Here is a 16,313-nt window from a genome sequence, read left to right on the forward strand (position 1 = left end):
ACGGAGAGGCTGCCTCACCCCGTGCGTTTGCACTTCCTCGCCGGGTGTATGTGCCAATTTCTTTTTCTCAGTATCCCCCCGTCCAAAACCCCTCTCCTTCTTCACCCCAAAGCAATGGCTCTTTTCATCATTGCGGCCATCCTGCTTATTCTCGTAAGTACTCATCTCTAATTCCCGGAGATCGTGCAAGTCAAACTAAGTAGAAAGTCAGTATCTCACCACCCTCGTCATTTATAATCTCTTTCTCCATCCTCTCGCCCGCTACCCCGGCCCTACCCTCTGGCGTGCATTTCGTTTCCCCTTTATTCTCACTAATATCAGCGGCCAACTTCCTCATCGTATACATGACTTCCACACCCAGTATGGTGACATTGTCCGTGTTGCACCTGATGAACTCTCGTTCATAGACGCGCGCGCCTGGCGGGACATCTACACCTCAGACCGTGAATTTGTCCGCCCGCATCAATACAAAGACCAACCTCCCGGCAAGACAGCACCGAATCTAATTGCCTGCTCGGAGACTGATCATGCCCGCCTTCGCAAGAACCTGGCACCAGGATTTTCAGAGAAATTCGCTGCCTGTCAGGAACCAATACTTCAGAAGTACATCGATACACTTTTTGCTAAGCTGGACGCAAAGATTACGAGCAGTGGAGGTGACAGTGCCACACAAAGTGCTGATTTAGACCTTGTAGAATGGATCAATTACCTCGCCTTCGACGTGATAGGTGATCTCACCTGGGGTAGCTCATTTGGGTGCCTAGAGGGTCTGCGGTACCATCCCTGGGTGCAAACAGTTAGCCAGTTCAAAGCTGCCATCGTTGTTGGCTCGATGAAATTCTATCCTCTGCTTTATCGTTTCATGATGGCCATCACCCCAGCGGATGCCCTGAAGCCAGTTATGGAGATGTGGAAGGTCACAGATGAAAAGGTGGCGGAGCGGGTAGCCACCACTACTCCTAGTACTACCACGCGACCAGACTTCGTGGGAATAATGATGGCATCGGGCGCCATGACGCAGGAGGAGATGGAAGTGAACTCCATGCTGATCATCGCAGCGGGGAGTGAGTCAATCACGACCATCATCACTGGTGTCATCAATTATCTTCTGCGGGACCAGAGGACCATCCGTGAATTGGTAGACGTGCTCCATGACACCTTCCCTACGGAAAAGGATATTACAGCCACCCGGCTGAAATCTCTCCCATATCTCGACGCAGTTTTGATGGAGGGCATGCGCCTATGCCCAACTATTCCAGATGCCATGCGACGACAGGTCCCGCGGGGTGGAGCCAGGGTGGCCGGGCAATTTGTACCAGAAGGGATGATTGTCTCAATCCCTCCATTTGCTAGTTACCGCGCACCCCGCAATTTCACAGGGCCGGGTGAGTTTGCCCCGAAACGGTGGCTGGGAGAAGATCTGAGCAAGCAGAAAGAAGCTTTTAATCCATTTTCACTGGGGTCGCATAATTGCCCTGGCCAGAATTTGGCTTGGATGGAGCTACGGCTTATTCTGGCACGGTTGTTGTGGAGGTATGATTTAGCTGGGGTGGATGTGCCGGCCTGGGAGAAGCAAGGGATTTGGTGGTTTTGGGACAAGAAACCTCTTATCGTGAGGATTAGAAGGGCTCAATAGGGGTGTTGATGTGATGGATAAGACTGCCACTCGTGGATCCACCCCCGGGGATAAGATCACTGGCTACGATTCGATCATACCAGATCCGCTTGTTATCCGCTACGTCGCCGAGTTCATGCTGCAAACACGTTTTATCATGCAACTCAATCAGGCCCGGATATACCTCACCAAAGCCAGGAACACGTAGCCTCGGGACCGTGGAGATAGATGCTGAAGATGCTAGAGAGAAGAAAATAAATTTCTCCCTAAAAGTCAGCAGGGAAGGACACACATCATGGAAAAAACAAATACATTAGAAGCAGAAGCATGGACAAATAATAGAGAGAGAGTAGTAAGTCACAAATACCTGGCTAGACAGGTGACTGGATGAATGCGATACTCATATGCAATATCAGTCTTACCTTTCGTCTTACTTCGCTTTGCTTTCTCGTATATTTTATTGTGTTTAGCTACGGCAACTACTTTTGCTACATGTACCTTGCGTTGTTTCTACGTAATCCAGTGCGAAATTCGAGAAATTTGACAGCATTACGGGCATTACTCGTTTCCCCAAGCAGTGGAGCACCCCCACAAAATTCCGTCATATCACCTCATATCATGATATTACTCAACTAGTAATGACAACATCTTCACGGGTCCATGGTAACTATTTCTACCGACACATTCACCGGTCATTCGTAATTTCCTCCAGCCAATAGAAGCTCTTGAATCTTCGAGATATTGGAAGAATCGCCAAAATCCACTTGGATCCCTGGCCAATAGCAACGCGTCGCTCCAATGTGTGGGACGCGACTTGTGGATGTGAGGAAGGATGGGGTAATTGAAAGTCAAAGGAGGATACGGTGGATGATACGTCAAGTGCTCATCATCTGTTGAGACATCTACCTGGGTAACCGCTGCTTCTTGGTAGCCATCAACATGTTATTTCAGTTTACTTGGTAAATATTCCAACATCATCTAACTACTAACTATACTCCCAGCTGTATAACTTATATAATATAGCATAAATGGGTCTTCTATCATTACACATTTTACAGCCCTAGTCAGAAACTTGTCCGACGGTATTTTCGGTACAATCATATAGCATAGAGTTGTTATACCTACTTGCATAAGGACTATTGAGGACTTCACCCAGCTTAGGTATAGCGATGACCTGCAATGTTCTGTAAATAAGGCTTTACATATTTCTATCAGAAGTGTGTGGTGACAGACGCTTGATACTATCCTGAATAATATTATTCTTAAATTTGGGTAAGTTGCCTTTACCCTAGTAGTCACTTGTCATAGTCCTCGAAGGAGTGGTGCAAAAATATATAATGAAAGAATATAAGAGAAAGGAGGGATTGTTTTGAGATACAGAATAGATGAGAGAAAAGTAAAAATGTACATGACATTCCCTGCTAGTAGAAGGCTAAGGTCGACCCAAATCGATTTCGTAAGACTTCGCTGATAGGAGCTAGGAGAAATTGGACTGATGCATACCAGGCGGGGGGGTAAGAAGCCGCGAGGCTCAGCTCGTAAAATTGGCGCTGATTGGCTGGCTCGTCGATCACCTTCCGCGAAGACGAAAAATGTGCCCTAAATGTCTGGACATATCTAGAGATAACATAAAAAATTCTATGGCAAATGAGATAGGAGGGGGCATTACGACTTGATATATCTGTGTATTTCCTCCCTTTTGCTTCTTATCATTGCCCAGCGGCAAGATCGCTCTCACAATGCCAGCAAAGCCACACTAAGACTTATAGTTCTGTTTGGGATGCGGCTAAGCAGGGATGTACGGTAGGAACCGGTGTCGTTCAGGTGTCGCAGGAATCGCACCGGTCCAGCACTCTCCCGAGCCCGATCACGAGCCCGAAATAGCCTCCTGTGAGCTATTAATTTGACTCATTCTTCGACTATAAGAAGCCTCTACTCCCCTTGTTTAACAATCAACATTTATATTCCCAACATGGCTGCAGCCTCCATAGATGAGACCGGCATAACTACCAACTCAGGACAGGATGCTAATACTTCTACCCAAGGCCAGCATGCGGTCAGTACTGATGTCAACAATGAGGTGCCAGAGACAAACCCGAATGCGATGTACGGATTCAAGCTCTTTGCCATTTTTGTAGGCATATGCTTTGGCGCGTTTCTGATGTCTTTGGACATTTTTGTCATTGCGACTGTACTAATCCTACTCCCCTTCTTTCTCTATCGGGAGATCTAAACATGCCTAGGCCATTCCCTCCATCACAGCTGATTTCCACGATACCGCGCAATTAGCCTGGTATCCAGCTGCCTACTCGCTCACAACATGCGCGTTGACTCCGTTGGCAGGAAAGCTCAGCTCAATGTTCCCGCTTCGTTGGATCTATGTATCATTTTTCTCCATTTTCCTAATCGGCAGCCTGGTGTGCGGCTTCGCACCAAACAGCAACACCTTTATCGCGGGTCGCGCCATTGCCGGTATCGGGGCATCCGGGGTTGCGAGTGGGGGCTTCGTTATTGTCCTCACTGTATCTCCCGAAAAGTCCAAACCAGTGCTGCTCGGCATATGCAGCAGCTGCTTCGCCATGGGCCTTATCCTAGCACCCGTCATTGGTGGTGCATTTACGCAGTACGCTACTTGGCGGTGGTGCTTTTGGGTTAATCTTCCCCCCGGTGCTCTGACGCTGCTCACCATGCTGTGCTTTTTCAGACCCCCATCCATACAACGGGATCGGACGGCCGCCCAACGGATTATCGATTTGGATCTCATTGGTTGTGCCATTTTCATTCCATCTATTTTTATGTTACTGCTCGCTATGATGTGGGGTGGGACGAAAGAGTCATGGGACTCAGCAACAACTATCGGACTCTTTGTGGGCTCTGGTGTCATGCTTATGATCTTTGTATCCTGGGAAGGCTACAAGGGCGAGGACGCAATGATACCGGGGAATATCGTCGCCAGAAGGACGATCACCTTCAGTGTCTTGTTCTCCTTCTTCCACTTTGGATCTGTTGGTATCCTGAACTATTATCTCCCCGAGTGGTTCCAGGTAGTGGAAGGCGCGAGCCCGTTGCAAAGTGGTACACGAACTCTGGCTTCGGTGCTGGCCCAAATCGTCGGAACTTTGTCTGCTGGTTTCCTTGGTGCGTTCAACATACTCAAATCCCCCTTACTATCCTTATCAAACTTGAGCACACTCTGACACAGCATTGACAGCACGCAAAATTCACTACTACAACCCCTGGCTATACATCGGCCCCCTCTTCATGTGCATCGCCGCAGCGCTATACACGCACTTCTCGACCTTTCATACCCCGTCCAGCCACTGGATCGGCTTCCAAGTCATTCAGGGTCTTGGTGTGGGCATGGCACAGCAAATGCCGTCGCTCATTATCCAGCAGTCTGTCCGCGACAAACCAGAGCTTATGCCTGCCGCGATTTCATTGAATCTCTTCTTCCAGTACTTAGGTGCTACTATCACACAATCCCTTGGTGGTATTGTGTTTCGCTCGATTCTACTTCCCGAACTAGCTGATCATGCTGGTTTAGATGCTGATCAGATTGCACTGGTCTCTGCTGCTGGAATGGCGGATGTGCGTGATACCGTGGAAAAAAATTTTCCGGATCTGCTGGACTTGGTTTTGGAGGCTTATAATCAGGCTATTACTTCAACCTTCGTGAGTGTTGCTTCTTGTTTCACTGGTACTGTTGTTATTTGGAACTAATCAGATGAGATTATAGTATGTCGCTGTTGGGACTACAGCTGCGGCGTTTTTCTTGGCTTTTGGGGTGAGGTGGGAGAGGATTAACGAGAAAGCGACAACTGGACCAGAGGAAGCCGTAGCTGAAGAGAAGTAGATGTTTCCCTCATTGTGGGCGAATTTCTAGTGATTTACTTTTCCGTCCAATTCTGTATGTGATAAAGATAATAAAATTTCTCATCTCATCTTCGACTTCCACTTGTCCACAGGTACAACTGACCACTACTTATTAAACTTCAAGACCACACAGGCCCTTCGACTGCTGCCAAGTATGTCTCGCATGTCGAAATACAGCTTTTTACTAGCATTGATAAGTAGATGTAGGCGAAATTTGCTCGAGACATTGAATTTCTGGGCAACAATCAGAATACCTGCTCAACTATGCTAGAGCAAAAACACAAGAAAGCATGGGGCTGCCTTACCTCTCACTCCCGTTACGCGCGCCGGTGTGCCGACGAAACATAATGTGAACTGATGCACACAAAAGTGGAGCATGGTCGAGCAATCTCCGGCCAGGAGAACTCATTAAGCTAGATAATCAATCGGGCATCTCCCGAAGGATTTTGGTTGTGTACAGTTCCACAGTGGATCAGAGCGATGGATTCAAGTTTCTGACTGGGCGATTGGGCGAACTGTTAGAGGCTAATTTAGTGGTGCGATGGATTGTCTAGGCAGTGACATAAAGAGGCAGCTTACGGCGAACGGACCGTCCAATTGTTATATGTAAGATTAGGCTTAAATGTCTAGAACGGCTCTTTGACGCTGAGATTCCTAATTGCAATATATTTGAATGCTGCGTTCTTTGACTTCGGAAATCTCGTGATATGAAGGGGCTAATTACAATGGGGGAATATTCTTGGACTTACAGTGTGGACTTCTTTAGGGTTATTTTAGAGTTAGTACAGACTGCTATGTTAATGGCTGTAAAGATAAATTGCACATCGGGTCATTTGGCGTGCGAAATGAGTAATGCCACAAAACAAGAATGTCAGCCTTATCAAAAATCGAGATAAATTAAGATATCGTGTACGTATATGCTTGGGTTCTAACATGAGTAGTTTCATTAGCGTTGTATGCGGACTCTACTGGGAACAGTACTAATCTCCTAACGATTAGACTAATAATGGTCAGTGAGTGGACGGGAAGACTCGGGCCTTTGCGCCATTCTAATGCCGGCTGGACCTGTTGATCACTCACGCCACCAATAATTGCTTATGGTCGAATGGCCAGCGGTTGATGATTGAGCGAGCGATATGATCTGCGGTGGTATTATATCTATTTTTTTCTATGTCTCTACGATATCCAACAGGGTCCATTACCTGGGTGACGCAAACAGGTTCCTGAGGTTTGATAACAGTATCACCTTTGGCCACCTCGCTATGTTTTTTTGAGCAGAAAAGTCCGTCGATGCTCATATTGAGTAAGTAAAGATGGCTGTGGATACCGTAGTTCAAAAGTGACACACTAGCTGCAACGACATACAACTATTATCGGTTATTCAGAGCCTTTCACAGTTCGAAATAGAAAGTGGCAATGGGATATTCGATCTTCATTGCTTTAAGACGCGAGGATACCCGGTCTTGAACCAATTCTCGATAGAGTCCTGGTATTTTGGACCCAAGACTTGAACCTTTTGGCAGAAAAATCTGATGTTCTCCAACATGAAGTGAGCATAATTCCCTACTACTGTCCAATGAGCAATCTAAATCTGATTTGGTAACATAGATATAATCCCGAACTCCGAGATTATGATTATTTGTTCGCAGTCGAACCTCTACGGAAAGTAAAAAGTGCTTATCGAGGCCATTTCTATAATAGCAAACTGATTGTAACTACCTAATGAGTCTGGATAAATGCCAGTCTGCTTGACAATACGGTACAAGAGCGGTGCTCGACCTTGCTCTTTCGACAGCTTGGTGTTCTGTCTCGTGAAAGGCGCATCAAAGATGTAGGCTGCTAGATAACTGCGGAGAAAGATGAGCGGTCCTAATGTCCTAAAAATCAGTCTGATGCAGGCTTCAGCAGTAGTGTGATTATATACACATAAATCATGAGCTATGGTGGTCAGGGACATACTAGTCAACCATGGCGTTCCTAGGTTTGGCACGCCATACTAGAATAAGCAAAATATGTGGAGACGATGGTGTCTTCCCCTCTTCAGTCCAGCGAGATCTACTCTGAGCTGAAGAACATGTATCCGAACTAGTTATCGTAGAGCTAATAGTTCATGCACTGTGATGGTGCTAAGCAGGGTGATAGCGTTGCAGAATTCGGGATTTGAATGATGACGAGAGTAACAACAGACGAATTCCACCTCATACCAAGTATGTTGAGCAATCAGCGCAGGACGATTCTGCGAACTATCCGGATAGATCCGGGCGATCACTAACCACCTGTACAAATGCATGTCAAACAGACGTTCCAGATGCCTGCATGAATGTATCCCCACATCACAATCCGCCAAAGACTTCAGACACACGGGCAACCGCATGAAATGCCTCATACCAGCATGCTGTTCACTAAGTCTTCACAAATATAAATAGCCACCCATTTCAAGTTCGTTTCTGAGTATACCGAAACCAAACCCTCATACTATCACAACGAAAGCTAGCTACTGCTGCAAGAGCACGAAGAATACCTACATCATGCGTTCAATGACCCCTTTTCTGGCCGCCGGCATCTCTCTCCTCGTCAACACCGCCACAGCCCTCTATTAAATTCCCCTTCCAGAAGGGAACGGCTTCTTTCTGATCTACTCGGCAGATAACGACCAAGATGCCATCGGCTGCCTTGCCACAGACGGCAAATGGACAACCGCGGAGGTCACTGCATGCGATATCCCCTACTCTGATGGGAAGGGATACGTGGAAGGGTTTGACGGCTACTTCAGAGTTAATGCGAACCGTGTCATTACGACTCCGGAGGATGAAGCTGATGCCTCGGATTGGGGTTCATCTGCCAATATTGACGTGATTTATCTCACACTCCTCTTCTTTCCCAAGATATTGCCTGGACGTACATGTTCGAGATATGTAGCTCGCTATTTCTCTCATCTCGAAGGCTCTCCCAGCAATGATCCTGGCTGATGGTGGTCAATAACTGCTCTTCGGTGGTGGTGGACCCTTTTGGTATGCTGCGGCTGCTCCGTCGGGGGCGGACACGGTTGAACTGAATGCTGTGCCTATGAATGGGGATTAGGTTCAGAATTTTACGCTGTCGTGGCTGGACTATGTTGTGTATAAGGCATGGGGCTCGTCTAATGGTGCTGGCGAAGAATAAAGAGTGGCTGCTAGGTAGGCCTTTGAAATTTTGAGGCAAATGTGGGGTATACATATCAATGTGTACTCGTGATATATATGTTGGTCGGACAGGCAGTCGCGGGCAAGTTGCAAATCGTGGTATGTTGAGTTTGTTGGTGTTTCGATAATTCACTCTTTTGAAAGTATTGAGGTAATCGTACTACGCGAACATCAGGCGAGCCCTTGAAGCGGCAGACTGGACTGAGCCGGGCCGCGTTCAAGCCCTGAGAGTATTTCATTAGGCCTCAATGCCATGACATAGGTACCTGACTAAATCCCCCAACCTCTCAACCTTTTGCCTCCCCTTGGCATTGTTCAACTTGTTGGTTGTGTCTGCAAAGAGACGATACACAGGAAGCTGTTTCGAATCTTCTGGCTCATCTGACCCATGTGATCTGGCAATATTTCTCAATGCGATCTGCATGTTCTTGTGTATACGAAGGTTCTTTGCCAATTGCTGGAATTGATTTTTCTCACTGGAGGCATTCTGTGCGGGCTCTTGAGCTTCTTGACACTGGTCTACCCAACGAGCGCAATGGAGGATAATAGATATTAACCCTGCAGCCAGCGCAGTGGCTATCGAAGACCCGTCATGATATACAATTGGTTTCAAGGAGTGTGGTCTTTGTGCTTCTGGGACTTGAATCCCCGGGAGAAAATAGGAAATGGTTGTTCTGTTTTCAGTCATGGGGTCACGCTGCGCTTGAGAATCGCAGGAGCCGATGCGAAAGATATTGTGCTCCGCTGCACAGAAGGGTAGATTGTCCTTCCCGAGGAGTTCTATATCGTCCGCCGCAGAACAAACCATGAGAATATTGTTTTCCGCCGCCTCCCTTATGGCCCTTTCCAGTCGCTCAATTCCGACCTCGTCGATTGACTTCTTCCCCAATGATCCAGGATCAACGGGCGAGCTGTGCAGTTGTGAAAATTGCTTGCGTATGGTCCACGACATGGAAATTACATCGACGTTAAGCTTGATTGCTGCCTCGACGGCGCGGGCAGCGCTGTCGGGTTGGATGGTCCGCGAGGGCGATCCTGGATTCGCGTAGGAGATGCCATCCTCAATTCGAATGACCAAGAGATGTACCCACGGATTTATGCGGAGGATCATATTGGCCATTGCAGTTCTATGCCCGTTGGTCGACTTGTGCCATGGATGCTCGGTCTGCCCAGTGCGTGGATAGCAGCTAAACCCTCGCACTTCTGTGTGTGGATAAACGTCGAAATCACCGTAATCTAGGCCATCGTCGATAAGGGCAACCTGAAGAGTTGACATGGTTAGGACAGGTTAAGTAGTAACATAAGCAAGCCAGGCATCCTACTTTCACTCGCGATAAGTCCGCTTCAACTTTTGGAGAAACTTTATGCACCTCCAGCATCGCATCACGAAAATCTTCCAGCCGATTTATCCAAAGATACTGCTTCTCGTTTGTATAGTCGCCATGGCTGGGGATAGTACAGGTCTCTTCATCTTTTCGTGTGTCTATCACTCTTTCCTTATGGAATTCGTTCTTCACCTGTACTCTATTCTCTGTTATGCTTTCTACCTTTTCTTTAAATATCTTTAGCATGATGTCTGTTCGCTCTTTAGTCTCAGATCCCTTTAATGAAGAGATGTGGGAGTTAGTCCTCATACTCATATCGTAGGACAAAGATTAGTACCTGATATGCATGCAGATAGACACAGGTTAGTTCCTTGAATTGCGTGTAAAGCACTAGGATTGCGTCCGCCCACCCACGAAGAACAGTCTGACCACCGCTCCAGTGCAGGTGAATGGACTTTACGTTGGGTTCTGCATCGTGAATCAATTCAATGTTTATGTCTGGCTTTCGCCAATCCCTAGTATGTATTGTGAGCCCGGGAAATGTCCAGGTTGACCCAGATGAGGGAGAGGAATACCAGGTTTCTATATTCAAGGCCCCGGTTCTAGTACCGAAGGAGGTTAACTCGCCACGATGGTCCGAACCAGTAATAGCCCTTTCAATAGCTGCGTCTGAATGGGCCATGACATCGCCGTTGTCTTCGACTTGGAGCCGTAGAATTTGCCGTACACCTGCAAGGGCCAGCTCATCGAAGACGGATATTAGTGAGATGCGTCCCCTCAGGGCCTTCTTGGAACCAGATGCACTATAGATTCCTCTTTTCTCGCTGGTTGTATTGGATATGGTAGCAGTCTCTGGGAGCCCGTCTGGCATTAACACTTGGGGGATTCTGACGTAGGACAGAGTGTCTTCGAAACCCCCAGCGCGGGTTAGTTTTTAAATTAATTGGACAATCTGCGCTGCCCCCCGTCCTCTCAGGTGAGTGGCATCGAAGTACAAACTCTTGTCTAGAATGCAACGAACAGCAACATTAACTCCTCAAGTATTCAGAACGATATTTTCGACTGTTTCCTACCTACCTGAGGCGATATTGCCATAGAGCAATTTCCTGGCATCCGCGTCGGACATGTTTCGTATGTACCACGTCCTGAGATACTGCCGAATTGAATCTGCAGCCTGCCTTCTGATTTTGTCGTCAGCTTTATCTTGCTGTATTTGATTGGGTGTCAGCTCTTTGGTCGCACTTGAGCGCGGCATCGCCGATGGGAACTGTGGGGTAGACGCCGGTCCTGTAGCCTTGCTGTTATCCTGGGAACACTGGGGGTTTTGTTGGGTGCGAGAAGGTGTCGAATGAGGCGGCACTGTGACCTTGCCGATTGTGGGAAGCTCTGAATGTGAAGGCATCTGGGGCGGCTTGAACAAACCATCCTGCGTCTTTCTGCTTTCTGTATCTTCACCCGTCTTTTTTCCTTCTGCCCTCTTCCCTTCGAGTCCGAGTGCCGGCCGATTTGGCTTCGACCAAGAAGTCGTTTTCATTGTATCAGGCTTCCAAGACGATGAAGTACGTTTCTTCTCAGCAAAGTCGGCTTCACTCTCGAGATAAATTAGGTAGGGAGATTTGCCAACTCCGTTCAGTTGGTCCTCGGCCTGCATCCGGCGACAGAGGCTCCTGTCGATTAGAGCGACGACAACTGGTCGGTAGACTTTCGAGTTCAAGTAGTAGCATAGGTTATAATGCATTGCATAATGCAGAGGAGTATTTCCATGAACGTCTTTTGCCGCGATGGCCGAATCTGGGGCCAGCTCGACCCACTTTTGGATAATCAGCGTGAGCATTCCCAACTCTGTTCTCTTTTCCTGCCTGTAGCTGTAGTCCTTGAACCGACCAACATTCTTCTGCCACCGAAAAAATATTGAAAATGCCTCGTGTAGTGGGTTGCGACCATCACCTGTATGGGAGATCTTGAGAAGGTGTGGCAAATGGTGCTGAAAACGGGCCGCGATGGTGTTGAGGAACCCAGTATTGCTATGTTCGAGGGCAATAGTGAGAATGGGATAAGGGTGCTTATCCTTCCCAATTGTATTGGCCTGAACGTGGTCTGCAGTCGCGCTTTGCTCTTCCAGATGAACTCGAAGGAGAGAATCAAGGATGCAGTCGCGCGTAGACTCAGGAAGGTCGTAGAATCCATGTGCAAACTTGTCCTTCGACAGGTGATGAAGTATGGTTGGGACATCTCTGTTATCATAATCGCGAAATCCGCTCACTGTTGACTCCATTTCTTCCCATATCCCCCCATTCGTTAATTGTCCCGTCAAGTCTTTCATACGTTCCTCCCATGACAACCTTTCTCACTCGTACTCGGCCTCACTGTACGTGGCATCGTCAGATGTAGCGTCCAGCTCAAAGGAGTCCATAGCCGGGGAACTAAGAGAGACACTATGTGATATTGAGGCAGGGACCACAACAATTACCATTAGGGGAAAATGATCCCCGTATATTAGGTTAGCTATGCGGAAAGTAGCATCACTAACACCATACAGGCCACGCTCACACTGAAAATAAGCTATGTTTGTCTTCTTAAGGTCTGGGAACTGAGGGTACGACATTCTCTTTACGTCCAGCCTTCCCCTACAATGAGTCAACAACATCGTTGCATGTTGTATACATGGTACAACCCCACAGCCGATCTAGATTGGTGGCTCCCAGATTTTCCGCGTCAACTACAATCCCCTTTTCCAGCTGATCGAACGCCGGCTCAGAGGGACGAAATCGGATAGGATCATCCCTGTCCCGAGACGAGAACAGCTGTCCAACCCAAGTCTTGAAGTCTGGAGTGACATGGATGTAGGGAACACAAGCAAAGTCATCCTCCGTTCCCCGCTTCAAAAGGATACAGGCTCTCAGTCGCGTAGGAATCCCGTCCTGCTGTGATACATTTTCTGACAGCGAAAAATGTGCCTCATGCTGACTGCCGTAGATATCTGCAGGCCGGTCCCCAGTGACAACCGTGTGATGAACTGTAACCTTCTCCACATTGTTCGAATTGGAGACAGCGATTGAAGTGTTCACAGCTCCTGCCAGTGGCTGGGACCCAAGCGTAAGCTCAAGGCCGGTTGTGGATTGCTCGGATTGCTCGGTGCGTGCAACTTTAAATACACGATTTGGCTGAATCTCAGCGACAGACAGTTCATTTAATTGACCTGGTATCGGCTCGAATCGGAAGCGAATGTCGGCTGCCTTGAGTCGGCATCCACGGTAGGAATGGAATTGGAACTCATTTACCAACAGAGTGGCCCAGTCGCACGAGTCCTGATCTCCCCCTCCCCACCGGCCATGGATCATAGCCTTTGCCTGACAGCTGACCTGGTAGGCATCGTCGCCCCATCTCAAAATTGGACACCATGGGTCTCTGTAGCTGGCCTGGTTTGTTGCGAGTCCGGAAGTCTATTCCCGTCCGTCCGTGTTACAGAGATGTCAGTCACATCAGGGAATGAGGCGAAATGGAATCAGGAAGTCACCGATCTGAAGAGACGTAGGATTTCCATTGTCAGAAACTGACTTACCACCAACAGGTCCTTGGTACGTCAACTCTAAGGAAAATGAACGAGGATCTGTAAACCCACATTCCTCCTCTTCAGTCTGGTCGCTCAGCCAGAGCTCGTCATCAAAGCCAAGACTCATCCATCGTCTTTCAGCACTCTTCCGGGTCTTGCGTACTAAAGCGATAGGTTGATTTGATGTTGAATTGCTAGAAGCCTCCGAGGGAGGACACGTAGGGGAGACTCTCCTTATGACTACCACACGCCTATGATTGACCCCTGGTGTGTTCCAAGGCAACACCATGTGAGTGATACCCTAATGGAGCAAATGCCTAGGGTGTTGGATTAGCTTGCGAGGCTCGCATGTCCCCCTCTTGAAGGGTCCCCGCCAATCGGATATTTTGCGTCAAATTGGGTATCCCTTCCCATGTTGCATGTTTGGGATCGGGCTATTGTGTATGCTAGTAAGTAAGACTGAACTGGTAATACCTCTGGTTTAGTTTTCCCTCTCTAGTAATCTTAGGCTAATTTGGTTCGGGAAGAAAGGTTTACACGGACGCGACTTCCCGTCAGTTAGTTACAAATTGTCGTCCATGAATGACTAAGAGGCAACACATCCAGGATTTGCTTGCTATCCTTCTTTCTTCTCCAACTTAAGGACTGATTATTCGTATGTGCGTTAGAAGATGATGCGGGAGTCATCGAAGCACCCTGTTGCATTCAAGATAGGGCAGGCCTTCCACGGCCTTGAACTTTCCCGGCAATTACCAACATTTACACCTGACGCGGCCAGCGAGGATGACACTTCATCGGAATATGTGGAGTAAGAACAATTCCCTTCAGCAATATATGTCCTAACTACTAAGATTCAATCAAAAAGTATCGTGCATGTAATGGGAATCTCACGGCCGAAACGTATGAGCTTGGAAGCTGTCTTCAATGATCACTTCGCCTCTCAAACCGAACGACGAGAATTCATTTATCAAAGCAATGCGAGTCATTTTCTCTTTGGAGACCTGACTGGCCACTACGTTGAGAAAGAGGCACTTCAACTGTTAGCTGGGTTACTTCAATTTCGATGGTCAGGCGAAGGGGTAGGTGTTCTAAGAATTTCAGACTTATACGTATCCACTTCTCACAGAAGGACAACAAATACTGACATTACATGAGGCAGGCTAGTTACAGTCGGTCTATCATATTCATCGCTTATGAGCTGGGGAGCTTGGTTGTGGAAAGAGTCGGTTCTCCCCTGAAGCACATTTAACAGTCTGCTGGTAGCAGGATATTATTCTGATACAAGGGATGTACAGGCTGTTGCGCTTGCCAGTTCTCATGAAACAGTCTGGACTAGTATATTCACCGATACTGTGAGATTTGTGAGTTGAATATGGACCCGTTGGAGTGATCGCGAGCACCAGGTCTTATTTTGACATTGTGACAGATTTTCGCAGGCTGTTTCCACCGCAGGACGGATGCCAACTCATTCGATGCCCAAATATGGAAGTTTCTAGAGACACACAAAACCGAAAAATGGGGTCATCTCATCAATTTAACTTCAATCAGGGCGTTGGCGGATACAGCCATGGAATCAACCGGTCTGTTTCTTAGTTCCCGCATCACCTTGCGCACTCGGATAATTAGCATCTATGCCAATCCGGAGACACCGGGAAGGATTGATTCAGTGAGTGATCATCAATCAGCATTATACACAGGTCTATGTGAGGTATACTGGTTCTGACTTGAGGATTGACTCTAGGTCTTTGATAAATCCACCGCAGTTCTAGGTATATGTACTGAGTTGGCTCTGCCCGAAGAGCCCACCGGCGAAGCGCATGGCCCGCTCAACTCTAGGCTGTCTGACATTCTCTTCAATGGATCATGCAGCTGGAAGCGATCGTCATCGCGCATTGCCATTGAACAATCCCTACTATCAATGGCCCTTCCGCACCATCAGTTCTTGTCAACACGAGTCATAGACTCACATCCAATTTTTAGAAGCTCAGAGTATAAACTGTGGAAGACATCCAGAGGCCCCCAGAAATTGTATATTCACGGTGAAGACCAGCGGTTGACTACCGAGGCAGCTGAGCAGGTTATTCTAGCATGGCAACGGGAGCGGTTTGACAAGAACCTAGATGACGCCGAAGTACACTCTTTCTCTTTCTCTCGCCATGATCGAGCGCGTAACTCGATGGACGCCATGGTTAGTACCCTTCTGGTCTACAGCTTTTCGCGCCTCGCCGAAGGCGTGCCCAACTTCACTACCTGGCTCTTGGAAAACCAGGGTTTGCTGCAGCACGGGTGGACCACCAAGGATCTGCAAAATATCTTGTGTCTAATGCTGCGAGATCATATGGAAAGTACAATGCTGTTCCTACAGAATGCTGACGACTGTAATATTGCCGAAAGTCGAAAGGGATACTGGAAGACCATTGCCAAAGCCTATGGCTTTACAGACATGTGTCCCAAGCTTCTCATAACAGCAAGGAGACCCGCCGCCTTGAAGGAAGAGCTCCAGCTCAGTGCTCCTAACATGACCCTACACTGTTATAGGGTAGAATTGAACAAGCCGGATGACTGTGGACAGGAGCACTGTGGCAGCGAAATGCTTATATCGCGTTTGTGTCCCTGTGGGCACGGAAAAGCTTACATGCAAGCTCGTTTAAGGGAACTCTCATCGATGAATCATGATGTTCTCAGTATCATCGTTGGTATTATCTCGTCCTATACGGGATGGCCCGAAATACCATCATCACGGACACATGTGCGATTTCATCAGT

The 16,313-nt window shown here is 47.8% G+C and overlaps 3 protein-coding genes across 3 annotated transcripts; 2 read left to right on the forward strand and 1 right to left on the reverse strand.

Moving 5' to 3' along the window:
- The first annotated feature begins 2 nt into the window (after positions 1–2).
- On the forward strand, positions 3–2,023 carry BO83DRAFT_378165 (cytochrome P450). The gene is made up of 2 exons (XM_025531184.1): positions 3–153; positions 212–2,023. The coding sequence occupies exons 1-2, from the start codon at positions 115–117 to the stop codon at positions 1,634–1,636; spliced, it is 1,464 nt and encodes a 487-aa protein (XP_025388520.1). The 5' UTR covers positions 3–114; the 3' UTR covers positions 1,637–2,023.
- Positions 2,024–3,587: 1,564 nt separating this feature from the next.
- On the forward strand, positions 3,588–5,468 carry BO83DRAFT_312339 (MDR family MFS transporter; the record flags this gene model as incomplete). Its single annotated transcript, XM_025527512.1, has 4 exons — positions 3,588–3,806; positions 3,859–4,753; positions 4,827–5,287; positions 5,352–5,468. The coding sequence occupies 4 exons, from the start codon at positions 3,588–3,590 to the stop codon at positions 5,466–5,468; spliced, it is 1,692 nt and encodes a 563-aa protein (XP_025388521.1).
- A 3,440-nt stretch (positions 5,469–8,908) lies between these two features.
- Positions 8,909–13,675, reverse strand: BO83DRAFT_398505 (S8 family peptidase; the record flags this gene model as incomplete). Its single annotated transcript, XM_025533256.1, has 9 exons — positions 8,909–9,931; positions 10,020–10,166; positions 10,333–10,493; positions 10,605–10,901; positions 11,073–12,341; positions 12,363–12,430; positions 12,627–13,357; positions 13,395–13,438; positions 13,558–13,675. The coding sequence occupies 9 exons, from the start codon at positions 13,673–13,675 to the stop codon at positions 8,909–8,911; spliced, it is 3,858 nt and encodes a 1,285-aa protein (XP_025388522.1).
- Between the last annotated feature and the right edge of the window lie 2,638 nt (positions 13,676–16,313).

This window comes from Aspergillus eucalypticola (genome assembly GCF_003184535.1).
Source record: "Aspergillus eucalypticola CBS 122712 chromosome Unknown BO83scaffold_11, whole genome shotgun sequence".
In the NCBI taxonomy this organism is placed as follows: domain Eukaryota; kingdom Fungi; phylum Ascomycota; class Eurotiomycetes; order Eurotiales; family Aspergillaceae; genus Aspergillus; species Aspergillus eucalypticola.